Genomic DNA, 27,726 nt, shown 5'->3' with positions numbered 1-27,726 from the left:
ATCAGGCGACCCTCAGGGGGAGGAATGCTGGCTTCGGCCTAACCCCTGGTAAGCCTTTCCTCAGCTGAGAGGTACCCACCTCTACCACCGGCTGCCTTTCAGGTGCTGTGGAGGACTTGCAGCTCATCTGCATATCCTTACAGCCTTCTCCGGGGTGACACCCAGGTCCACCCCGATCCACTCAGGGCCTCCGCTCTAGGTGCCCAGCGCTCCCACCAGGTGCTGTGGAGGACTTGCAGCCCTTCTGCATTTCCTCACAGCTGTATCCGGGGTGACTCCAGTTCCACCCCGATCTTCCCAGGGCCTTCTCTCCAAGTGCCCAGAGTTCCCAGGTGCTTTTTGGCTAGGATCAGGCGACCCTCAGGGGGAGGAATGCTGGCTTCGGCCTAACCCCTGGTAAGCCTTTCCTCAGCTGAGAGGTACCCACCTCTACCACCGGCTGCCTTTCAGGTGCTGTGGAGGACTTGCAGCTCATCTGCATATCCTTACAGCCTTCTCCGGGGTGACACCCAGGTCCACCCCGATCCACTCAGGGCCTCCGCTCTAGGTGCCGCGCGCCTAACGGCGCACGGGGCATTTTTCTCTTTGTATCTAATCTTTTTCCAGTTGCTAAAGTACCTTAATCGTTTATGGCCCCTATTCACATTCTCTTCCTAGCTCTGTCCCTTCCTAATCTTTTCCCTCACCCCCTACCTCTCTCCGCTACAGGAACTCACTTCCCATCCATTGACTTCATCACCTCACCTTCTCTCCTACCCTCTTCCTCCTTTTTGGCTTTTAATCTCAGTCTCTTTCTTCCCTCCATTTTGCCTTCCCCATTCCACCTAAATACCTCTCGCCTTCGACGCCTTCGTGGCCACACCTCTCCTACTCTCCTCCGCTCTCTTTTACTCCTTCTCTTACTCTCAGCTGGTGACATCAATCCCAATCCTGGCCCTCCTCACCAACTATTATCCAAACTCTACAGATCTCACCGTGACCTCTCTAACCTCATCTCTATTCCTCTACTCCCCTCTTCTCTGCCCTTCTCTTGCGCCCTATGGAATGCCCGCTCTATCTGTAACAAACTCCTCTATATCCAGGACCTCTTTATCTCGCGTCACCTCCATCTGCTCGCCATAACAGAAACCTGGCTCTGCCCTGATGACTCTGCTTCAGTCGCAGCCCTGTGCCATGGCGGTTATCTATTTTCACATACTCCTCGCCCTGCTGGCCGTGGGGGCGGTGTTGGACTACTTCTCTCTCCCTCCTCCAGATTTCAACCCCTTCTTCCACCTCAATCTCACTGTTTTTCCTCCTTTGAAGTCCACTCTATCCGCCTTTTCTCTCCTCTGCCTCTTCGAATAGCGGTCATTTATCGTCCCCCTGATAAGTCCCTTTCATCCTTTCTCAGTGACTTTGATGCCTGGCTTGCCTTCTTCCATGATCCTTCCTCCCCCTCTCTCATCCTTGGTGACTTTAATATTCCTGCTAATGATCCTTCCAACTCTTATATTTCCAAGTTACTCGCTTTCACGTCGTCCTTTAATCTCCAACTATGCTCCACCTCCCCCACTCATCAAAATGGTCACTGTCTTGATCTCATCTTCTCCTCCAACTGTTCACCCTCTAGTTTCCTTGCCTCCGATCTTCCCCTCTCTGATCACCATCTTATAACTTTCACACTTAAATCTCCTCCCTCCCAGTCCCGTCCTATCCTATCTAATTTATCTAGGAATCTTCACGACATTGACCCTTCATCTCTATCCTCCCATGTTTCAAACCTCCTCTCTACTGTGGCACCATCCACGTCTGTCAACGAGGCTGTTTCTTCTTACAACAATACTCTATCCTCTGCCTTAGACACTCTTGCACCTTTGATGACCCGCCCTGTAAGGCGTACAAAACCCCAACCTTGGCTGACTTCTAATATCCGCTACCTACGTTCCTGTACCCGCTCCGCCGAATGCCTCTGGCGGAAATCTCGGGCCCTTGCTGATTTCTTACACTTTAAGTTCATGCTGACCTCCTTCCAATCTGCTCTTTTACGTGCCAAACAGGATTATTATATCCAACTGACCAACTCTCTTGGCTCTAATCCTCGACTTCTCTTCACCACATTGAACTCTCTCCTCAAGGTGCCCCCTCCCCCAACTCCCCCTTCATTATCTCCTCAGACCCTTGCTGAATTCTTTCACAACAAGGTTCAAAAGATAAACCTTGCTTTCTCTACCTCACCAGCTCTCCCTCCACTAGTCCGTTCCCCTCTCTCTCCTTCCCCTCATTCCCTTTCCTCCTTTCCTGAAGTTACTATTGAGGAAACTACACTTCTCCTTTATTCCTCAAAATGTACCACCTGTTCCTCTGATCCCATTCCCACCCACCTTCTTAATGCCATCTCTCCTACTCTTATTCCTTTTATCTGTCACATTCTCAACCTCTCACTTTCCACTGCGACTGTCCCTGCTGCCTTTAAACATGCTGTGGTCACACCTCTCCTTAAGAAGCCTTCACTTGACCCTACTTGTCCCTCTAATTACCGACCCATCTCCCTCCTTCCTTTTCTCTCCAAATTACTTGAGCGTGCTGTTCACCGCCGCTGCCTTGATTTTCTCTCCTCACATGCTATTCTTGACCCATTACAATCTGGTTTTCGCCCTCTCCACTCAACCAAAACTGCGCTTACTAAAGTCTCCAATGACCTATTACTGGCTAAATCCAGAGGTCAATATTCCATCCTCATTCTTCTTGATCTTTCCGCTGCTTTTGACACTGTCGATCACAGCATACTTCTCGATACCCTGTCCTCACTTGGATTCCAGGGCTCTGTCCTTTCCTGGTTCTCTTCCTACCTCTCCCTCCGCACCTTTAGTGTTCACTCTGGTGGATCCTCTTCTACTTCTATCCCTCTGCCTGTCGGCGTACCTCAGGGTTCTGTTCTTGGTCCCCTCCTCTTTTCTATCTACACTTCTTCCCTTGGTTCATTAATCTCATCCCATGGCTTTTCCTACCACCTCTATGCTGATGACTCCCAAATCTACCTTTCTACCCCTGATATCTCACCTTGCATCCAAACCAAAGTTTCAGCGTGCTTGTCTGACATTGCTGCCTGGATGTCTCAATGCCACCTGAAATTAAATATGACCAAAACCGAGCTTCTCATTTTCCCCCCCAAACCCACCTCCCCGCTCCCTCCGTTTTCTATTTCTGTTGATGGCTCTCTCATTCTCCCTGTCTCCTCAGCTCGAAACCTTGGGGTCATCTTTGACTCTTCTCTCTCCTTCTCTGCTCATATCCAGCAGACCGCCAAGACCTGTCGTTTCTTTCTTTACAACATCCGTAAAATCCGCCCCTTTCTTTCCGAGCACTCTACCAAAACCCTCATCCACACCCTTGTCACCTCTCGTTTAGACTACTGCAATCTGCTTCTTGCTGGCCTCCCACTTAGTCACCTCTCCCCTCTCCAGTCAGTTCAAAACTCTGCTGCCCGTCTCATCTTCCGCCAGGGTCGCTTTACTCATACTACCCCTCTCCTCAAGACCCTTCACTGGCTCCCTATCCATTTTCGCATCCTGTTCAAACTTCTTCTACTAACCTATAAATGTACTCACTCTGCTGCTCCCCAGTATCTCTCCACACTCGTCCTTCCCTACACCCCTTCCCGTGCACTCCGCTCCATGGATAAATCCTTCTTATCTGGTTCCTTCTGTTTTTTAAGGCAGTGGTCTAGTTTTTCCTAAAACTTGGGTGGCAACATTGCTCTGAGAAAGTTGGAGGAAGAAATAGAGGTTTTAGAAGAGTGGGAACTTTGCCCTGAAGAATCAATAGAAGCTACCTCCTGGTGAATTTAAACTCATTACTGTGACATTAGATTGAAGCTTGGTGCTCTGTAACAACCAGCCCAACGGGTGGCTGCCAGGTGAGAAAGTTTAAAATCCTGGCAAAGGGGTAACTTTCCAAATCTTTTCCAGGTATATTTTGAGAGAGCCCGGTGGGGCGGTAACTCACAAGAACATTTATACTGAAAGGAGTATTTTAAACTTGTGGCCTGTGGGGTCTGTGAACTGACCTAGATAAACCAGCACTCCTTGCTTACACGGGATACCTGCCTTAGGGTGGGGGAAGATGACCAAGCGTTTGCTGCATGGATCAATTTATTCCTTATGGGACATTATATTGGATACTTATAACTTTTTGATTTTATATCCAGAAGGAGTTCTGTTTTTGAACTTACAATTGATTTTGGAGTGTTCATATCCAAAAAGGAGATCTCAGACTGGATTATTGTCAGACTCAACTGTGAGGAGAAGAGCATTTTTGTTTGAGTCTCCAGAATTGCAGACACCTTTAGCAACATGACGACATTTACACCTGCTAAAAAGCAGGTGTTCATGCCTGTACTACATCCAAAGTATGATGCAGAACAAGTATACACTAAATTCATACAGGTGTACTTATATGCACAGGGTAATTTTATGAGAGGCATTTTACACACGTGTATAGTGGCATATGTGACAAAAATAACTTTATAAAATTATCCTCTATGTGATAATATGATAATTCATTATCTTTATATATTTAGCATGTGATATGATAATTCATTATATTTATACATTTAGTAGTTTCATTTTTTAAACAGTTAGCCATTAAGGAGCAACTATCTTTCTAAGGTTTAGGGTTACGAAAGCCAGTCCTGATTATACTCCACTGCACAGAGACTTCCATCTCTGGTTTCCCTTTACAGATTCAGGTTTTCACTAGTTAGTAATGATTCAACTGGCCTCTGATGACCTAGAGTCCACGTATAACACAGTCCTGATCATTCTTCTACAAGATAGTTACAATCATCCTATTCTGTGTAATCTGACAAATATCTTTATAACACAAACATTGCTACAAAAAAGTTATCAAAGGCATTTTTCTAAATGCTACTTCTAGGATGGTAAATGTATAAATTGGCAGATTCCAATATCTTTGTGATGTGAGGCTATATTATTTCTCTGCTGTTCCTTTTATTGATAACAGGTCTACCTCAACTTTTGGCTTTACAAGAGAACCCTATTAATACAGAGTAATGAGCTTATTATCAATGGTCAAAGTTATGTAAGCTCAGAAAGCACAAAGCCCATGAAAACTGTTTTTGACTCCTCAGAAAACCTTCCATTTCTCTAGAAGGATACGTCAAATATCAGTGTAAAAGCTCAGCTCTTAATACCGCAGTTTCTTCTTCTTTTTTTTGTCCTAGCATCTACAGTGCCTGTTTTCCTGGCTATAGGAAGCAGCTGTAGTATTTGGCTGAAAGTACGTTAAAAAGAAGGGAATATGCTGAAGACTGGGCATGAAAAATCCCTGAAGAAAGCCATTCAAGAAAATAAAAAAAAAGATAACACAGGGACATGTAAACAGAAAAACAGAGAAGACTCAATTGAAGGGAAAGAAAAGGGTAAAGTGGGGTTCCAAACACTGGAGACTGGAAAGATAATTACAGAAAAGTTCAGATGCTACCCATTACCTTCTCAAAAGAACTATTCTGCAAATAATAGAACTTAAACACAGAATGTTTTGTAGCATACCTAATTCTTTCATATATCCTGTTTTCTTCTCCAGTAAATGGGCTCCATCAGCCTTAGATGCGTAGACCTGGAAATTATATCTCACTCCAGGCTGAAAAGCAGCTGTTCAATAAGACAAGTTGAGAAAGAAAAAGTCAATAGTGTAATATCAATACTCATTCCAATATACTATTTACCTGCAAAACTTGATAAGGCCTATAGCTGAAGTCATATTATCATTTATGTCGCATAATCAACTACTGTAACCAAAGTATTCTAAATGCTTAAAGTCAGCGGATGAACAAATTGTCCCATACCCTACATATTAACTGAATGATGCATGTAAGAAATGTATTTCAAATCCTCATTTTATTCAAGACATAATGTACTTTATCATCTAAGGCACTGCAAGAGGGGCAAAAGACACCACAGTTGTGGCAAAAAGACTCCAAAGAGAAAAGCAAATCCAAAACCGGAAAAAGATCCCAAAGACACAGGGAGAGGGATAAAGAAACCTCAACAGTGGAAGGAACAACCTCACTCCACAAAAACAGGCTAATGTAACTCCAACAATGACCTGAAGATCCCAAATACTAGGACTGGGGCAAAGAAGCCTCAGTGGGCTAACATTCAGATCAGTGTTTTTTTGGGAACCTGAGTTACTTTAAAGAGGGCTTGGGAGTTCAATGTCAGTGGTTCCTTCCATTGGTCTTTTGCATTATTAAAAATTGTAGATCACTTAAATCAAAAACCTCTTTGCTGTATGATATTATTCTACGATTGATGGTTATGTGTGTATAACTGAAACTTGGCTTAAGGGTGGAAAAGACTTATTTGCAGCCTCCTTCATATTCCTTGGTTTCTTTATCAAGACAGGCAAGAAAGGGGGAGGTTTGGCAATTTTATTTTCTTAACTTGTAACATGATATGAGTTTAATTGTCAGGATTATGGAAATATATGTAGCATGATGTTGTGTTGGATCAGATACAAATATAAATACCAATATATTGGTACAGCTTTAAAAACATATTGAAACTGCAGCATGAAACTGGCTTTCATGTCAAGCCCCTCTTTCCCCTCCCTTTTCCTGGGAATTTCTGATAGCAGCACTAGTCAATTACAAACACTTAACAGAGACAAAAGGTACTGGGATATAGCTTCCTTCTCCTCCCACCTAACAAGGAACATGACTAGGTGGATACTTCAATGCTGCGTTCGGCACCTAACCCTTACCGTTCAGTGAATCCAGACTGCCCCAATTTGACTGCCCCGATCGGACCGACCGTTCACTTGTCTATTAGATTGTAAGCTCTTTGAGCAGGGACTGTCTCTCTTTGTTAAATTGTACAGCGCTGCGTAACCCTAGTAGCGCTCTAGAAATGTTAAGTAGTAGTAGTAGTAGTACTTGAAGGCTCATCAAGGCTTCTGCAGAAATTTAACACAACTGCAGACAGAAAGTCTGGAGAAGCCATTGAAGACAAAGTCTTCAGAGGAAAACCATAAACAAGGCATTTGCTTGTCAAACCATTTGCTAGTTACCTCAGATATGTATATCTGCCCCCTCCCATCAGCTATCAGACATGAAGACACCAGGACATGTGCAGAAAGGAAAGACTTATAATGTGATCATGTGAACAGACTACATTAACCATAATGCCTTGCAAATTATCCAGTGCAAACCAGGAAGCAAGTGCTGAGGTTCATATGATCAAATCCTCCTGCAACTTGCAATGTATAAAAGACAGAAGTTGGTCCACACACACAGATTCTTCTCTTCAGCTGCAACCCAGATCCATCTCTGTTGATGCCCTGCTACAGACTCTCACCTCTCCTGTAAACTTACTTTTCCAGAACTTCCTTATAAGGAAGTGATTGTGATTTAGAATCAATGCCTTTCATCCAGTATGTTCCACACAGTTCGGATACTTCAGTATGTGGTGAGAATGCTCAGACAATGTGGTGGTTGGGGGGGTGGGGGTTCAATATCATCATGGACTAGATTTTTCTAGGCATTGCTAAGTGACTTGGGATTAGTACAAGGGGTGGTGGGCCCCACTAATGATTGTGGACATACCCTGGTCTCTGTAATATCAGGTTTGATGCGGGGATGTTCAGTAGGGGACATTTTTGTTTGAGTCCTGTGTCTTGATCTAACCATTGTCTTATATGTTTTAATCTGTGGGTTACTAAGGGGAGGGCAGTCTCGGGGGAGGGGGGATGTGCTTATTACACATGGGCGTTGCACACTGTTGATCTCTCTCTGTTGCCTCCTCTATTCACTGCTCTTCCATATGTCTTTCTGGATAACTCCCTGGAGGACCAGGTGAGCATTTGGAATTCGTCCCTTTCTCAGAAACTGGATGAATTTCTACTGGTTTGGTGAGAAGCTGCCCAAATACCAGGTCTGCTCCTTGGTATCACAGTGGCTTTAAGCTTTTGAAAAGACAATTGAGATGTGTGGAGCTTCTATGGCACAAATCTTGGATCCTCAAGCAACATAGGCTTTTACAGAACCATTACAATCACCAGGTAAAGCTTCAAAAAAAAATCCTACTATTCCCATCTTATTAGTGAGGCTGTAAATGTTACTAAAAAGCTGTTCTCAGTCTTGAGGCAGTTGGCTGGGGAAGAAGCTGACTTTTCAGCCCCCTACCCTGATAGCCTGGATAACTATTTTATCACCAAGGTCTCTTTATTGAGAGCAGCTCTTCTTATACCACAGTTTATGCTATCTCTGGTTCCGCTATCACTTGCATGTGCGGATGTGGACCCTGTGTGCTCATCGACTTTGACTGCACACTGGACCTCGTATCAATCTTGCTCGCAAATATCACTTTCTAAACTCATTAATAGGATGCATATTATATATTGTGTCCTCAATCCTATTCCGTCATATTGGATTATCATCTGTAAACATGGTCTTCTACCTCTTTCATTAGCTATAGTAAACCACAGCCATGTTGAAGGTATAGTTCCATCGTGCTGGAAACATGCGGTGATTTGTCCACTTTTGAAATCTCGAGCCTTGGATCTTCTAGTACCTGCAAGTTATAGACCAATTTCAAATTTAAGTTTTGTTTCCAAAATTGTAGAGACAGTTGTAGCACAATAGTTAGTGGATTTTATTGACTGTGGTTCCGTGCTGCAACTGCAACAGTTAGGTTTTAGGGAAGGCTATAGCACAGATACTGTATTAGTTTTCATACTGAGTGAGGTATGTAGTACACGTGAGGAGAATCAGGTAGTTCCTCTACTTGGTAGCGGTAGATCATGGGCTGTTTTTGCGATGTTTGGCAGAGTTGGGAGTGGGTGGACCCATGTTAAAATGGTTTCAGGCATTCTTGATATGCTGTTTCTTTGCTTCTGCCTCTTCAAAAGCACTTCTTTGGAATGTGGGGCTCCACAGGTGTCTGTGTTAATCCCCTATTTTTGTTTAATGTTTTCTTGAGTCCCCTGATTGCTTTGATTTTTGACTTAGGTAATCAGTGTGCATTGTTATGCAAACAATATCATACTTCTGGTAAAAATTTCTCCTCTCTCTCCAGATTAGTTCATTTACAGGATTGTTTACTTAAGATTTCAGAGTGGGTAGCGGAGCATGAACTGATTTTGAACACTGAAAGGACATCAGTATATTGAATTTCTAGGAGGTGTCCTATGCCAGTTGTTGATTCTTTTAAATATTTAAGTATCATTACTGAATACTACCTGTTGTTCAAGGATCAACCTTCTAGTGTGATCAGTGAAGGTTTTTATATGTTGCACTGACTGTGTTCAATAAAATATTTGCTGAATGGGGCAACATTTCACTAATTAATTCATGCCCTTGTTTGTCCCACCTCGATTACGTAGTATAAGGTGGTCTTCCTGGTACAAGTTTGAAAAGATTACAGACACTGTAGAATGTGGCTATGAGGTTGCTGGTAAATGTTTCTAAATTCAACAGTATTATTCCATTTTTTTATTCACTATCATTGGTTGCCTATTAAATATCAAATTGATTTTAAACTTCTGGTTTTGGCACACAGACCAGCTTATAATTGAAAAAGAAAAACGCCTATATTGCGACCCAAATCGGGAGATAGACGTTTATCTCACAAAAATGAATAAAGCGGTATAATCGAAAGCCGAATTTCGACGTTTTCAACTGCACTCCGTCGCGGATGCGGACAAAGTTGATGGGGGCGTGTCAAAGGCGTGGTGAAGGCGGAACTGGGGCGTGGTTATCGGCCGATCAGAGATAGGCGCCTTTCGCCGATAATGGAAAAAAAATATGCGTTTTTAGCGAGAATTTAGGGCACTTTTCCTGGACCCTGTTTTTCCACGAATAGGGCCCCAAAAAGTGCCCTAAATGACCAGATGACCACTGGAGGGAGTCGGGGATGACCTCCCCTGACTCCCCCAGTGGTCACAAACCCCCTCCCACCACAAAAATATGCCGTTTCACAACTTTTTATGTTCACCCTCAAATGGGCAGCAGTATGCAGGTCACTGGAGCAGTTATTAGGGGGTGCAGTGGACGTCAGGCAGGTAGACCCAGGCCCATCCCCCCCCCCACCTGTTACACTTGTGCTGGTAAATGGGAGCCCTCCACACCGCCCCCCAAACCCACTGTACCCACATGTAGGTGCCCCCCTTCACCCCTTAGGGCTATAGTAATGGTGTAGACTTGTGGGTGGTGGGTTTTGAGGGGGATTTGGGGGACTCAACACCCAACGGAAGAGTGCTATGCACCTGGGAGCTCTTTTACCTTTTTGTTTTTTTTTTGTAAAAGTGCCCCTTAGGGTGCCCGGTTGGTGTCCTGGCATGTGAGGGGGACCAGTGCACTACGACTCCTGGCCCCTCCCACGAACAAATGCCTTGGATTTATTCGTTTTTGAGCTGGGCGCTTTCATTTTCCATTATCGCTGAAAAACAAAAACGCCCAGCTCACAAATTGTTGAATAAAACATGGACGTCTATTTTTTCTCAAAATACGGTTCGGTCCACCCCTTCACAGACCTGTTCTCGGAGATAAACGCCCATGGAGATAGACGTTTTCGTTCGATTATGCCCCTCAGAGTGTATTATCACTGGGTATCGGGGTATTCAGTGAATTTGGTCCTTCCTTATACTTCTGGAAGGGTCTTGTGCTCTATGCATGGGCATCAGAACTGTTCCATCAGTGGTGAGGGCATGGTGGAAGGTATTTTATGAGGATGCCTTTTTTCAATGCAAGCTCAGTCTCTGGAACCAGCTACCACTACTTATCATTTCTATAGTGCTACTAGACGTACGCAGCGCTGTACACTTGCATTACGAATGGAACCTACCTTCATTAAGTTCACGCAATTGTTGAAAGCCGTTTTTTCCCAGGCATTTGGGGTACCAGAGGTGTAAGGCTCTTGGAGGAGTCCTATCTGCAAGGTTTATGTGTTTTAAATGTGTAGCAGAGTACAGACGTGTGTTTTGTTTTTTATGCGTGAAATACTCTAGTAACCTTAGAGCAGGGCAGTGGGGAGGTCTGCCCCAGATGCCAGCAGTGAGGGGGTGTGCAGAGCAGGCATATGTTAGGTACACCACTGGTGAGACACAACCTTTTCTATTTTAATATGAATTCTATTTCTTTATGTTTTGGTGTTATTGTTTTTTTAACATATTGTATACCGCTGAGATGATCTTTTTGGCTACGCGGTATATCAAATTCTAATAAACTAAACTGCATTAAGGATTATACATCCATTTCCACAAACAGGTTTGCCAAGAAAAATCTGACAAACGTCTACTTTCTGTTGCACTGCCAGAAAGATCACATGAAAAGATTCAGGACCTCCTACTTGTCACCACATTTTACTTTTTTAGTAGGGATGCATTTTGATTAAAACTGGAATCATGAGATTAAAGGTATGTTGTTCCTAAGCCCCCCCCCCCCCCCCCCCCCCCAATGCAGCTCCTTGTGACTCTGGCCAAGTCACTTAAATCCTCCATTGCTCAGAGACACAAGGAACTGCAATGGGAAATACATAAATAATATACCTTTAATCATACGACTAATCACAATTACAAATTTGAATCGAAACGCAGCCCTAAATAAATTAAAGAATAAAAATTAATGAAAAGATAAGAAAAACGAATCGACAAAATTACGAATGAAAGACTCTAAAACAGCATGCAGAATAGCTATAAACAGCCTTACAGTTTTCACAGCCTACTTCAGAAATGCAGCCCTAATTTTTTGCCATTTTTCTCCTGCATGTTTTTTTTGCCATGATGATTCTCTTTGTATCTTTCAGTTTTGTTTGAACTTAATCAATGATATCATCAAAATGGGAATGAAAGGCGAGGTAATAATACTGGGCGACAACTCTACTGGATATGGATTAGACAGATCTTATCTGCAAATATAGAGAAGTAGAAAGATTGTGGATGCCTTAAAAGGAGCTTTATTCAGAGAGGTAATGGTGGTGGAACCCACAAAGAGGAGGTTGATACTGGATCTACACTCGTGAATGGAATGGAGGTGTCTAATGTCTGGGTGGATACGCACTTAGGCAGCAGTGATCATCACAGAATATGGTTTGATATACAAGCTAAAGCACATTCTAGTCACCCCAAACTCAAAGCCCTGGATTTCAAATACACTGACTTCATCACAATGGAGAAGTAACTGAAGGAGTTGCTGGCAGGGCAGGAGGAAATAAGGGACGTAGAAAACATGAAAAAGGAGACAGATCTTTATGGAAAAAAGGAAATAAAAGCATAAACCATAACAGGAAACAGATATGGTTCTCCAAATAAATGGCAGCAAAAATAAAGGCAAAACAGGTAACATTCAAAAAATACAGAAGATTACACAAAGAACACCACAGATAAGAATATCAGACAAAACTGAAAGACCAACAGAAATCAAGATGACAAAAGCATATGCAGAAGAAAAAATGGTTAAAAATGTAAATGTTAGGCGGAAGAAGGCTAGAGATTGAATTGCAAGACTCAAAGATTATGATGAAGAATCAATGGAGAATGATGTAGAAAAAAATGTGGAAACGCTAACCAGATACTTCTGTTCGGTGTTCACAGAAGAAAATCCTGGAGAAGGACCACAAATAAATTAACAAAGGCATATGTGGGAATGGATACCACAACATTCACAAAAGTAAGTGTTTATTTTTTTTTTTTAATTTTATATTAAAGCTCAGCCATACAGAGCAAAGTCAGAATAACATCCAAAAGGTAGTAAAGCAGCAAAAATCTCACACAGTCCCAAACCCACCCCCCTCCCACCAGAACATCCCCCCCTCCACAATCCTTCCACATAATGGGCAGAGAAGAGTCAAGGCAAGCAGTCCACTTCACATAAGGGTCCCAAGTGCGAAAGTAAGCCAGCAGTTGTCTGTTATGCAAAGCTATTTGTTTGGACATCAAGTGAATATGGGCTAGTTTCCGCAAAATCGCATCAAGTCCAGGCAAAGTGGGTTGTTTCCAGACAAGTACGAATTTGCTCGCTGCAAACACATGGGTGACTAAATGATGGATGGCCGCTTTCACACCCCGAGGCTTGAAGTGCAGGAAGCAGTAATCCATTTTCAAAGGATATGAAGTCTTAGTAAGGCTGAAGACAAATTTCAAGACAATAGTCCAAAATTCTTGGGCCCAAGGGCAAATCCACCATATTTGACACGTCTCCCACTAAGCCACGCTGTTGCCAGCATAGAGGAGACCCCGACTGAAATATAGCAGCTAAACGCTTGGGGGTGTAATATCAACTATACAATATTTTATGCCCATTCTCCATTAGAGCACTAGAGACAGAAACCTTAAGTAGTAATCAAAATACCCACTCCCATTGTGGGTATTCGTATGAGCCACCTAGAGCTGACTCCCATTTTAGGATATAGTACATGACAGGTTTAGCATAAGAAATAAGGGCTCTGTATAATCGGGAAATCCCTCCCCTACCTCTCCCTCCCACCATCGCCTGGTCTGAGATTCTACCAACCCCAGTTCTCTTTGTGCCCTTCTAAGAATTAAGTCTCGCACTTGATGATACTGAAAAATGTTAGAGGCTGGAAGCCCCTATTCGTCCCGCAGATCAGTGAAAGGAAGCAATTCCCCTTCCTCACAAACCTGCCCTAACTCATACAAACCTAATCCCTCCCATATGCAGTAAAAAGGGTCTAATGTTCCCGGCGCAAACTGAGAGGCAAAGTGGATAAACGTATGCAAAAAATATATACGACCAGGAAAGAACTTCCCCCTGACCGCCCTCCAGATCGATAAAGGCCACTGAATGAGCTGTGGAGCCTCCCGAATCACTTCACAAAATAGCCGATCGGGAAGCCATGGAATGGCCTTCAATGGGTATGAAGCGAGCCAATTTTGCTCCAATGATTTCCATATCTTATCACCCCCTTGAACCCAATCCACTAAAATGCGGAGATGAGCAGCTTGATAATATTCAAAAAAGGAAGGGGCACCCATTCCCCCCTGAGGTCTCATTTGATACACCACTGCCCTCTGCACCCGAGGCGGCCTCTTCTTCCAGATGAAGGAAAAAATTCTACTCTGTAAACCTTGGAAGAAGCTGTCCAGCAAGGCGATGGGGAGGAGAAAGTGTTTATTAACTTGCAAAACTAAAGCGGATAAAGCCATGGGCCAGATGAGATACATCCTAGGTTTTCGAGAGAGCACAGAGGTTTGAGCGGGTACTCTAAAGATATATTTAACAGATCCTTGAAAATAGTAAATGGTCATAGATTTAATATACTGCCTTTCTGTAGTACAACCAAAGCAGTTTACATATATGATATGCATCTACATCCTCTGTCTCTAGTGGACTGACAATCAAAGTTTTGTACCTGGGGCAGTGGGCTACTCCTCCACAAGACTGAAGAAGGACTTTCATAAAAGTGGTAACAGAGAAGAGGTGCAAAACTACAGGCCAGTAAACCTTATCTTGGTGCTGGGTAAAATCATGGAGATGCTGTTGGAAAAATGAAATGGGTTGCAAGATCCAAGGAACCATTGTAAAGGGTCATGGGTTTGATATACCAATTTTCTGTGATATAACCAAAGTGGTTTACATATATTACGTGCAGGTACAGTCTCTGTCCCTAGTAGGTTTACAATCTAATTTTTGTTCCTCGGCCAAGGAGGGTTAGATGACTTGCCTAGGGTCATAAGGAGCTGCAGCAGGCATTGAACCCAGTTCCCCAGGTTCTCAGCCCACTGCACTAACCATTAGGCTACTCCTCCACTCCATGGGTTACTCAAAGAAGATCATGTCAGATGAATCTGATTTCTTTGACTGGGTAACCACAGAATTAGATTGGTCTACTTAGATTTCAGCAAAGCTGAATACTGTTCCTCATAGAAGGCTTATAAGCAAACTGATTGCCCTGGGGGTGGGTCCCAAAGTGTGAACTGGATCAGAAATTGGTTGACTGACAGACAGACAACAGAGGGTGGTGGTAAATGGAATTCAATCAAAAGAAATGTACGTGACTAGTGGTGTGCTTCAAGGATTGACCCTGGGACCAATTCTGTTCATGTCTTTATGAGTGATATGGCTGAAAGGATAGGAGACAAAGTTTGCCTTTGTGGATGACATACATATTTGCAACAGAGAGGACACCACAGAGGGAGTAGACATATGAGAAGTGATCTTCAAAAATTAGATGCATGGGCTAAAATTTAGCAGTTAAGCTTACATAAGTACATAAGAATTGCCATACTGGGAAAGACCAAAGGTCCATCGAGCACAGCATCCTGTTTCCAAAAGTGGCCAGTCCAGGTCACAAATACCCGGCAAGATCCCAAAAATGTACAAAACATTTTATACTGCTTATCCCAGAAATAGTATAGAGTGATTTATTTTGTGTGCACAAATCCAGAGCAGTTGCATATGACAGAAGGACCTCGGGGTAATGGTGTCTGAGGTTCTCAAGAAGGAGAAACAGTGTGACAAGGAAATGGCCAAAGCACTGGTCTGGAATCACTTGCCCGAAGCACTCTACCTCCATAGTTATGCTCCCCAGCACCGGCAAGTGAGTCCCATTGACCACAAGGATCTTGGTTCCTTCAGTATCCTTATGTTTTTCTAGTCTACTGAAGTGTTTGTAATAGAAGCTGGCGAACATGGTTGACACTTTGGAGCCCGTGTATGCTGCTTCCAGCAGTGGCCAATCCAAGTCACAAGTACTTGGCATAAATGCAATTAGTAGAGCCATTCCATGCTATCAATTCCAGGGCAAGCAGTGGCTTCCCCCTCCCTTCTCCTTGCTCTCCTTACTCCCTCATTCTCTTTACCACCTGCCTTTCTCTTACCCTCTCATTCTCTTTTTCTATCCCTTCTCCTGCTCCCTCTTAAAACCTACCTCTCGTGTGCAATTGTATATTAAATCAATCTTTTTGAAGCTAAAAATATGGTCTCTGTGTTCTGAGTATATGGTATCTTTTATATATACTTAATCTATTTAATTTATTGCAATTATCACCTTTGGTGATTGGTGGAGAAATTAATATCCTAAAACTTATAAATACAGCCTGCTCTTAAATTATAAACAGTAGCGAGTGCGCTCTAGAGCTATTTTCCCCAAAATAAATCATTTCTTGTAACATATTAGATTGTAAGCTCTCTTGAGCAGGGACTGTCCCTCCCCGTGTTTAAACTTGTACAGCACTGCGTAACCCTGGCAGCGCTATAGAAATGCTAAGTAGTAGTAGTAGTACCTCTTCTTCCTACCCCTTTCTCTCTTTCCTGCCCCTCCTCTCACCCTCCTGGCCTTGTCTTGAACTCTTTTCTCTTGCCTTCTTCTTCCTACTCTTTTTTTATCCCCTCATCCGTTCCCCTCCTTTTCTTGCCCCTCCACCTCTCCTTCCTTTCTGCCCCTTCTCATCCCTTGAACCTTTTTTCTCTTCCCCCTTCTTTTGTCCTCTTTTTTCTACCTCTGCTTATCCTCTCATTCTCTACCCCTTCTTCTGCCTCCCTTGCCTTTTCTATTATCCCTTTATTCTCTTCTCCTTCTCTCTCCTTTTCTTATTCCCTCATTCTCTTCTCCTCCTCCTGCTCTCTCCTTCTATTGCCCTCTTATTCCCTCATTCTCTTCTCCTCTCTGCCTCCATCCTCTCTTAACCCCTCATTCTCTTCCCCTCTCTGCCTCTTCTCGCGCCCTCTCCCTACCTCTACCTTTCTCATACCCCCTTATTCTCTTCCCCTCTCCCTTCTGTTCCTCCTCTCTTGCTCTCTTCCTCCCTCTACCTTTACCCCCTTATTCTTTCTCTCTCCCCTTTCTGCCTCCTCTCTTGCCCTCTCCCTCCAACTTTATTTTATCCCCTCATTCTCTTCCCTGCCCCTCTCTGGGTACCAGCTCTGAATATCTGGGTCAGTGATGGTACCTAGAAGTTATATGGGTATAGCTGATATCAAGTGCTGTATCTGCATAATTAACTGGGCAAAGACAGGACTGCTATTTAAATGGTCCTACTTGTCCAGCTAGCTATGTGGGCACTGGCACTGCCTATCACTGGTGCCTTTTAACTCCGGCTCTATCCAGACTCTGCTTCCATATAGTGCCATGGCAGTCAGAGGGGATATTCAGAAGCATTGCCTGGTAAGTATCACTGTACATTCCCTTCTAACCAATTTAGTTGATTTAACTGGGCAGGTTAATGGCTTCAACTCTGAATGATGAGTCAAGCAGAATCCTGAGCCCAGATTTAAAGACTTCCCTCTACCAAGCCCCTGAACACAGCATGCTCAAAGTAAAAGCAACTGGAATTCATTAATATTCCTTCTTCAATCTTCCCTCTGGAAGCTTTCAAAACACACGTACAAACATTTAGATAATTATTATTAAAAACAACAACGGTGGGCCAGTTTGTTGGCTCAGTTGTAGTGCTATGAACTACCATATAGGTGGTCTCTGGTTCAATCTATGAGTTACATCTTCTACAAATGGGGATGCTGTGAAGGCAGTTTCATATCCCAGAACTGGGAGACATCATGGTAACACCTACTGGTCAGATGCAGGACCCATAACTACAAGATTCTAGAAGGACCCAGGCCCAGGAACATCACTGCAATGATCCAACTAGGCATATTTTGATAAGGAAGATTTACATTTTCTGAAAACCATAGGCTTAGCCAGCTAATTCTTGAGGTCAATTAGCCAGTTAAGTCTTTTGAAAATCCACCCCTCTGATGGCTTCTATGCTTTTACCTGATTTTATAACATCACTAAAGGTGTTGTTATGGTATTTCTTCCACTGGAAGTCACAGTTCTCAGATTTTGGGAAGTTGCACCATTGAACAATGTAGTCACTAACTTCACCCATTTCTGGCTTCCAGGAAATGTGAATTCCATCACCAGTGCCATTAACTCTTTCTTCATTAATGTCTTCAATATCTAGGAAAAATATCCATAGAATTTTAGTTTGCTATTGCCCTGCTTTAACAGACAATGCACAATTATAAATCTACTAAACAATATACATTAACATGCACCTGTTCAACAGAACACTATATGGCTTCCTCGTGTGGAGCAGAGATAGGCAGACTAACTCTTAGCATTATAGTTCATAACAGAGGGAAAAAAGAGTAAATGAACACTTCCAAATACACTGTTCCTAATCTTTTTTTTTTTTTTTTTTCTGTAGCACACTATAGCTTTGATAGTCACCCTTGGGAATAAACTTTAAAAATAGTTCCTACCATTTTTAACATACCAAGACCCAGGAATCTAATGCTTACTTAGATTACTGTTGAGCTCTACTCTGCTAGAGGAGGATAGCCTGGAGGCAACTACTCTGTGGCCAAGCAATCTTACTGCATCACTCCACACATCTGTATCATCTGCTGGAGACAGTGAAATACTGACGAGTGGAAGGCAGCACCAGCCCCCTACAAGGGGAGTAAAGACAGCACTGAGCTTTTTACTTTCTACATCTGCTGGCAGGGAGATGTAATACACTTGACTGGAATGATTTGGCATGGATGGTAAGGAATGAAACTGTTTTACCATGTGCAATAATCTTAGTTATCATATAGCCTAGATTTTTGTGCTGAGAATTAGTCACAATACAAATAGACGGTAATATTAGATGAGGACTATAAACCTATTTTATTATCATAGACCTTACTTGATCTCTGCTATAATTTTCATTTTGTTACAACCAAGTATGCAGTGTGCATATCTCAGGCTTTCATAAATTATATTAATGTTTCTCCTTCAACATCTGCAGTAAGACATTGTTCCATGCATCCATTACCCTTTCAGTGAAGAGGTATGAGCATCTTTTCATGGTCCTACATTGGTCTTCCAAGGGTGAGCTGACAAACAGGCTGACTCAGTCCTAGTTTTACTCCAAGGCAGACATGGGGTTTTATTTCTGATAGTTCTATCACATTCTCTCAGAAAATCACAATTATGACACCAGGTATGCAAATGGGGAAAAAAAAAGGACCAGTAGTCATCTAGGTGTGTGTTGGCAACCTTAGATGACCCCTTGTTCAAGAACTACTTTACCACTGAGTTCCTATAACAGAAGTTATCTGCACAACCTGATAAGTAATTCTGGCAAATAAAATGCAGTTTGCACACAAAAGTTGCAAATGTTGTTTTTTAAAACTTAATACCCTCACCATTCTCTTGAAGTTTGGCAATTCTGATTTCTGAAGGAGGTGATGTGCCAACCATATTTCTTGCTGTGACTCTGATTATATACGGTTGCCCATCAATGGATATTTCTGTATTGTTCATTGAAACGGATACTGCCAAGTGTTGATACATATTGCTGTCATCTAGCTTTCCCCATGTTATATGATATGAGAGAACTTCTCCTTTAGTTTCATTTTCTGATAGAGGCTAAGAAAAAAAAGAATCATTCAAGATGTATTCACATGTGAATAACTGATGTTAAAATACTGATAAAGTTTACTGTAGTTTAGTTTTACAGATTAAACAGAGAACAAGGCGGCACATATTTTATGAAAACAAATACGGACTAAGTGCATTTATAAAGCTTACCCTACCAAAAATTACAGCTAAAAAGCAAAAGTGTACACTTACATCTGCTTAGAAATAAATGTTAATGTTCATACTTAGTGGAGGAGTAGCCTCGTGGTTAGTGCAGTGGACTTTGATCCTGGGGAACTGAGTTCGATGCCCACTGCAGTTCCTTGTGACTCTGGGCAAGTCACTTAACCCTCCATTGCCCCTGGTACAAAATAAGTACCTGAACATATGTAAACTGCTTTGAATGTAGCTGCAAAAACCTCAAAGTCCCATTTCCCTTTCCCTTGCGTAACTGTATTTTATGAACAATGCAAGTAAATCATGGCTCTGACTGCCCTACATCCAAACTCCACTCCAAACATATCTACACCAGAGACAAAAACAGTACACACATTCTTGTCACTGCTTTTATACTTTTATAGAAGTTACCCGTGTGGAAATTTTATAAAATACCTTTTTCATGCCCAAAACATGGTTTATATGCGAAAAATCCATCATAGGTTGTCCCCTTACTGAGTAAACTAAGAAAGTTGCTTATCTGTCAACAGTACTAGCACGAATGGTTTCAAAGCATTCTGGAAGTGTTTTTTCAGGCTTTTCTGAACAAGTGTGAATTTCTCGTCCATGCTTTCTTGCATGTCTCATATAATAAAAATGACTTGAACTACTCTATATGGGAAAGAGGGAGGGCTTGTATGGCTGATTAGGAGGGAAAGGTGAGTAGTGGAGTGCCTCAAGGATCGGTGCTGGGGCCGATTCTGTTCAATATATTTGTGAGTGACCTTGCCAAAGGGTTAGAAGGTAAAGTTTGCCTATTTGCGGATGATACTAAGATCTGTAACAGAGTGGACACCCCGGAGGGAGTGGAAAACATGAAAAAGAATCTGAAGAAGCTAGAAGAATGGTCTAAGGTTTGGCAATTAAAATTCAATGCCAAGAAATGCAAAGTGATGCACTTAGGGAATAGAAATCCACGGGAGACGTATGTGTTAGGCGGCGAGAGTCTGATAGGTACAGACGGGGAGAGAGATCTTGGGGTGATAGTATCTGAGGATTTGAAGGCGACGAAACAGTGTGACAAATCTAGAAGGTTGTTGGGCTGTATAGAGAGAGGTGTGACCAGCAGAAGAAAGGGAGTGTTGATACCCCTGTATGTGTCGTTGGTGAGGCCCCATCTGGAGTATTGTGTTCAGTTTTGGAGGCCGTATCTTGCTAAGGATGTAACAAGAATCGAAGCGGTGCAAAGAAAAGCTACGAGAATGGTATGGGATTTGCGTTACAAGACGTACGAGGCGAGACTTGATGACCTGAACATGTATACCCTGGAGGAAAGGAGAAACAGGGGTGATGTGATACAGACGTTCAAATATTTGAAAGGTATTAATCTGCAAACGAACCATTTCCAGAGATACGAAGGTGGTAGAACGAGAGGACATGAAATGAGATTGAAGGGGGGCAGACTCAAGAAAAATGTCAGGAAGTATTTTTTCACGGAGAGAGTGGTGGATGTTTGGAATGCCCTCCCGCGGGAGGTGGTGGAGATGAAAACGGTAACGGGAATTCAAACATGCGTGGGATAAACATAAAGGAATCCTGTTCAGAAGAAATGGATCCTCAGGAGCTTAGCCGAGATTGGATAACAGAGCCGGTAGTGGGAGGCAGGGCTGGTGGTTGGGAGGCGGGGATAGTGCTGGGCAGACTTATACGGTCTATGCCAGAGCCGATGGTGGGAGGTGGGGATAATGCTGGATAGACTTGTACGGTCTGTGCCCTGAAAAAGACAGGTACAAATCAAGGTAAGGTATACACAAAAAAGTGGCACATTTCTTGGGCAGACTGGATGGACCGTGCAGGTCTTTTTCTGCCGTCATCTACTATATGTCACTATATATGATTAGCTTGCTGAATGTCATCAGAGAATATTTGTTACAGGGAAGCAACTTGCTTTCTCTGAAGATAAGCAGAATATATCAGACACACAAATCCTAAATAAGAACTCCCCCTCTCCCCCCAAAAAACGGCAGGAAATTTTGAGAAACAAGAGTGCCAATATGCGAACAAACACACAGTGGCGTACCTAGGGTAGTTGACACCTGGGGCTCGTCATTTTTTAACACCCCCCTCCAAAATCCAGCACTAGGCATACTGGGAATACAAAACACTCAGGACCTATAGAGCAATTTTAGCATACCATAAGCAGTCATTTCTACGAGTCACACAAGGAAAAGGAAAGCATCTTAAACACTACAGTGAGCACTAGAACATCAATTCACCTATTGTAAAATGAAACCAGACAGAATAGTACAGATCGCTGATCCTGCACAGTCAATGCCAACTGAAAGCCATGTCTTTTTCACAAACACAGATAAACCCTAATCCACTATAGAATAAGTAATCATAAACTCTATGCAGACAAAAATTAAACTGAACCCCCAAGATGCCAGACTCTGCATACAATGCAACACCACAGAAACAGAAAATGTCCCCTAGTACTGTGCAAAATATAAAGACAGCAGATGTAAATTTGAAAAAAAACTAACAAATACCAATCACCACTTTACAAATTAACAAATAGAAATAAAACAAATATAGAAAATAAAATACCATTTTATTGGTCTAATACATTTAGCTGTCAGAGGCCAAAACCTTCTTCCTCAGGTCAATACAGTATAGTGCTGTTACAGTATACTACTACTACTATTTAGCATTTGTATAGCGCTACAAGGCGTACGCAGCGCTGCACAAACATAGAAGAAAGACAGTCCCTGCTCAAAGAGCTTACAATCTAATAGACAAAAAATAAATAAAGTAAGCAAATCAAATCAATTAATGTGAACGGGAAGGAAGAGAGGAGGGTAGGTGGAGGCGAGTGGTTACAAGTGGTTACGAGTCAAAAGCAATGTTAAAGAGGTGGGCTTTCAGTCTAGATTTAAAGGTGGCCAAGGATGGGGCAAGACGTAGGGGCTCAGGAAGTTTATTCCAGGCGTAGGTGCAGCGAGACAGAAGGCGCGAAGTCTGGAGTTGGCAGTAGTGGAGAAGGGAACAGATAAGAAGGATTTATCCATGGAGCGGAGTGCATGGGAAGGGGTGTAGGGAAGGACGAGTGTGGAGAGATACTGGGGAGCAGCAGAGTGAGTACACTTATAGGTTAGTAGAAGAAGTTTGAACAGGATGCGAAAACGGTATCCTATCCTGACCTGAGAAAGGGGGTTTTGTTCTCCGAAAGTTAGTCAAAATTTATTAAAATTAGTCCAATAAAAAGATTACATTATTTACATGTTCTTTTATAAACATTTATTAACACAGCTACAATACTACTTCATTCTAAAGCAAAAAAAATACAAATATATATTTTATTTACAGTTTGTCTCTGGTTTCTGCTTTCCTCATCTTCTTTTCACTGTCTTCCTTCCATCCAACATCTGTCTTTGTTCTTTCTCTGCTATCCAGTGTCTGCCCTCTCTGCTGTCCCCTCCATCCAATGTCTGCCCTCTCTCCCTGCCCCTTCCATGCACATCTGCCCTCTCTCTCTGCCCCTGTCTGCCCTCTCTCTCCCCCCTTCCATTCACTCTGCCCTTTCTATCCCTTCCATCCACTGTCTGCCCTTTCTCTCTGCCCCTTCAATCCACCATTTACCCTCCCTCTCCCATCCATTCAGGGTCTACCCTCCCTCTCCCATCCATCCAGGGTCTGCCCTCCCTCTCGCTCCCCCATCCATCCAGGATCTGTCCCCTCTCTCTCTCTCTCTCTGCACCTTTTTTTCAGTCCCCAGTTCCAACTCCCTTATCCCACCCGCCCCTAGTTCTAGCCCCAGCCCACACCTCCTACCTGCCCCCCTTTTCAGCCCCACTATCCCACCAGTCCGCAGTTTCAGCCCCAGCCCTTTTCTCTCACCAGTCCCAAGCTTCAGCCCCAGCCACTTCTCCCTGTCCCCTTTTCAGCCCCTGCCCCTTTTCAGCCCCCAGTTCCAGCCCCCTTCATCCACATGCCTTGCATTAGGGACCCCCTTTTCAGCTCCAGCCCCATTTTCCCACCAGCCCCAGGCATGGCCCCCATTTTCTTGCATGGCCCCTTCTCCCCTCTGAACACCCCCTCCCCTTCTCCCTCTGAGACCCCCACCTTCTCCCATATGAACCCCCCTGACCCGACCACCAGCTCCGTCGAGAGATGACAGCCCTCTTCTCCTGCCACCACCCTGCCATTAAAGAAAAATCAGTGAAGCAGCATCGCAGGCAGCGCCTCGCGTCTGCCCTGCCTGTAAAAGAAGCAAATCGCCTTCTCCTCGTCTTCGTCGGGCCTTCCCTCACTATGTCCCGCCCTCGCAGAAATAGGAAGTTACCTCCGAGGAGGGCGGGACACAGTGAGGGAAGGGCCCGACGAAGACGAGAAGGAGATTTGCTTCTTTTACAAGCAGGGCAGACGCGAGGCGCTGCCTGCGACGCTGCTTCACTGATTTTCTTTAATGGCAGGGTGGTGGCAGGAGAAGAGCAGCGGAAGCGGAGCACCCCCCCCCCACCCACTGATACCCGGGGCGGACCGCCCCCACCGCCCCGCCCTTGGTACGCCACTGCAAACACATATGTTGGGCAAGACCCTTTTTTTAAAAAAGGAAAACAAATTCAAATAAACAGCTGAAGAAGGGGTGTAAGACAGCCTTGGGAATTTTCAAAGGTATCTTGGAAAATGAACTTGCATTAATTCACTGTCACATCATGCATCAGTATCCTGTAGCAATGGGATATAAATGTGTGAACAGAATTCCACTTCATAGCATTATAAATCTCATTGGTGGTGAATCTTAGATGGCTCTAAAATTATGATTTCTGACATATCCTTCTAGCATTAGACCTGTCTGGGAATAACAAAAGGAGATGCAACCTGCTATCAATAGATATGATCCATTTGCTTACAATACCAAGCAAACACAAGTCAAAGAAAAAAAAGTTGGATGGATGTTCTAAGGGCTTTAGTTCACTTCAGACAGAAGGAAATAGCTTCCTGCAATCTGACTGTAGTGTATTTAACTTTAAAAACAGAATCTCGATAAAATATGGAAATAAGTTAGAAAAACATAAGGAGCGGTTTCTATGGTTAAAAGTTGGCACGCAGCACACATGTTGTTTAAAAACATCATCTTGGAAGTCCAGACTAAATGTATTCCATGCACCTAGGGCATGTAGAAAAACAACAAAAAGACTTCAACCATGATTAAATGGTAAGGTGAAGGAGGTATTAAGCCAAAAGGACACATTTAAAAACTGGAAAATGGACCCAAATGAAGGAAAGAGGAAAACACATAAGCAGTAAAGCAAAAATAAGGCAGGTCAAAAGACAATTTGCAAAGAAGCATGCAAGAAAGAAAAAAAAAAGCTTTTCCCAAGTATATTTGAAGCAAAAAGGCTGTGAGGGATTCAGTGGGACCATTAGTTAACAGATGGATAAAAAGGGTATTGAAAATGGTATTGAGGGGAGACAAGAAGAACTAAATGAATTATTTATTTTGGTCTTTACCGAAGATATGGATAAATTAGATCTCACCTAATGTTCTTTTCTTTTAGTCGTATCAGACAAGTACAGGACTTGTGGGTTTGCATCTATCTACAAGCAGGTAGAGATAGAGAGTACAGATTTGTGCCATGCCTTAATAGACCTTTGTGCAGCTCAGATAATTCAGTATTAAATAAAGCAGTAGAAAACAGTTGCTGTGCTAATGCAAAACATTTGCTCATCAAGAGAAACATTAGAAAAAATTAAAACTCTGTTTTAGTGATATGGACAAACAAATATGGGTGGGTAGCTGGACTTGTCTGATGCAACTAAAGGAAAGAAATTAGCAGGTAAGATCTTATTTCTCTTATGGACTTGTGGGATATAGACTTGCTGCTTTGCCTCTAGCCGTGAGTGGACATAAGATGTCTAGCTTAGAATAATTTGCTTCTTTGACAGGTCTATTTTTTTCTTACTTTAGTTATAATTATAGATTTTATTGCCTCTGTTTTTGAGTCTTGGATTCTGCAAATTGTGGAATTTAGTAATTACATGTTTACATGTCTTGTAATATAGTTCCTGTTTTGTATTTAGCATATTTAAATTACTTTCTGTACAAGTGTTTATGGCTTGGCTGATGATGTAAAATCTTATATATAAATAAATAAAATGACCACTATTGCTCAACTGCATATTTTGCAAAACTGAAAAAAACGCACAGTTGCTGAATATTCATTTCTGGTGCAGCATCGGAAGTTTGAGCTCGCCATGGCTGCAAAACGTCGGATGACAGTATCTAAGAAAAAAATTTGGTCTATTTTGGACAACTACCTCCAAACTATTCAGGCCACACCTGAATATCAGTACAAAGGACTTATTTGTTAAACACCTGGATGCTTCCCCTCCTTTTTTCTCTTCTTTCCTTTCTCTTTTTTCCTTTCCCACCTGTTGTGTTTCTTGCTTCCTATGTTTTTCCATCATTGTTTTCCTGTTATTTGTATTCTTGGAAATTAATAAAATATTTGGAGAAAAAAAATGACCAAATGTAGAAAAAAAGAATCTTTTTTTTTTCTCTTTATTGATCTGAATATATCCAGTTTTGTAATATATAACTGCTAGAGCTGGTTTTAGATATGGCTGGGGCCCGCTACAAAACCTCACTCACTGGAATTTAATTTGCAGTATAGCAGTGGTAAATCTCCAGTTTTGGGATGGGCCATCCTTGGCATCATTGCCCATGATTCCACTGGCTCTCTCCTTCCTGGCTTGTATCTCCCAGACCCCTCTTTCCCAGAATGAGATTGTAAAAGAATATGTTAAGTTACGACAATATTAAGACATTTTATTTGGTGTATGATCTGTTTTGTGTGTATGTTGTGTAATTTGGCAAGTTTTGTTATTTATAAATATAAAAAGCCGTAAATCCCATTAAAATGGGCAAGATTTTTTGCTAATCTTCAAGATGAGTTACTATCGATTCTTATATGTTAATGCAAGCCGTTAAGCCCATTAAAATGGGCAACATTTTTTATTTGTGAAATTTGATTCCCTTATTGTTGTAATATTTTGTGTGTGTGTGTGAGAGAGAGAGAGAGAGACCAGTCCAGTGTGAGAGAGAGAGAGAAAGTGTGTGTGCGCCTGTGAGAGAGAGAGAGAGTGTGAGAGTGAGTTCAGAGAGAGAGAGTGTGTGTGTGTGTCTGTCTGAAAGAGAGAGAGTGTCAAGGAAGGAGAAGATAAATTTTTCCCTGCTTCTGTTTGTCTTGTAAAGTACAGGAGGTAATATTTTGTGTGTGTGTGTGTGTGTGAGAGAGAGAGAGAGAGAGAGTGAGTGTGTATGTGTGTGTGCGCCTGTCTGAAAGAGAGAGAGAGAGTGTGAGAGTGAGTTCAGAGAGAGAGAGAGTGAGTGTGTATGTGTTGAGAGACAGAGAAAGTGTGTATGTCTGAAAGAGAGAGCGAGAGAGAGAGTCAAGGAAGGAGAAGATAAATTTCTCCCTGCTTTTGTTTGTCTTGTAAAAGTACAGGAGGTAATATTTTGTGTGTGTGTGTGTGTTGAGAAAGAGAGAGAGAGCGAGAGAAAGTGTGTGTGTGTGCGTCTGTCTGAAAGAGAGAGATAGTCAAGGAAGGAGGAGATAAATTTCTCCCTGCTTCTGTTTGTCTTGTAAAAGTACAGGAGGTAATATTTTGTGTGTGTGTGAGAGAGTGAGTGTGAAAGAGAGAGAGAGAAAGTGTGTGAGTGTATATGACCATCTCCTCCTGGTTCTCTTCTCTCCAGGTCCCTTCCCCTCCATGGGCACCATTTCTCTCCTTCCCAATCACAGTCTCCTCCTGTTTTCTCCTCTTTTCCCTTTACTTCCCCTCCATGGGCACCAGCTCTCCCCTGCCCTCCATGATCACTATTTCTCCCTTCCACTCCATGACCACAGTCTCCCTTGTTTTTTCATCCCCTATTTCCAGCATCTGTCCCTCTCAAACATCTCTCTCTCTCTGCCCTCCTTCTACCAGTAATTTTTCCTGATCTCCTGAATCCCTACCCCTCCCTGTGGTCCCCTTTCTCTCTTTCTCTGTTCACTCCTGAACCCTCACTCCTCCCCCCCCCCCCCAGTCCACGTTCTCTCTCCTCTCAGGCCTTCGACTTCGTCTTTAGTGCTGCAGGCATGCTACTCCTTTCAATCGCCCAAAACCGCTGTAGCGTCCTGCCCGGAAACAGGAGGTT

The 27,726-nt window shown here is 42.9% G+C and overlaps 1 protein-coding gene across 5 annotated transcripts in view; it reads right to left on the bottom strand.

Annotated features, from left to right (window-relative positions):
* Positions 1-27,726, bottom strand: part of OSMR (oncostatin M receptor) — a 294,947-nt gene that overhangs the window by 45,496 nt on the left and 221,725 nt on the right. For all 5 annotated transcript variants that reach the window (XM_030193061.1, XM_030193063.1, XM_030193062.1 and 2 more), the window contains 3 exons: positions 19,154-19,376; positions 17,733-17,918; positions 5,553-5,654 (listed from right to left, as the gene is read on the bottom strand). In XM_030193061.1, the coding sequence (XP_030048921.1) occupies positions 5,553-5,654; positions 17,733-17,918; positions 19,154-19,376 (511 nt within the window). The remainder of the gene's footprint in view (positions 1-5,552; positions 5,655-17,732; positions 17,919-19,153; positions 19,377-27,726) is intronic.

Source organism: Microcaecilia unicolor, chromosome 2, assembly GCF_901765095.1.
Source record: "Microcaecilia unicolor chromosome 2, aMicUni1.1, whole genome shotgun sequence".
Classification (NCBI taxonomy): Eukaryota; Metazoa; Chordata; class Amphibia; order Gymnophiona; family Siphonopidae; genus Microcaecilia; species Microcaecilia unicolor.
The sequence above is the reverse complement of the archived record's forward strand: the minus strand, read 5'-3'. Positions and strand labels throughout refer to the sequence as shown.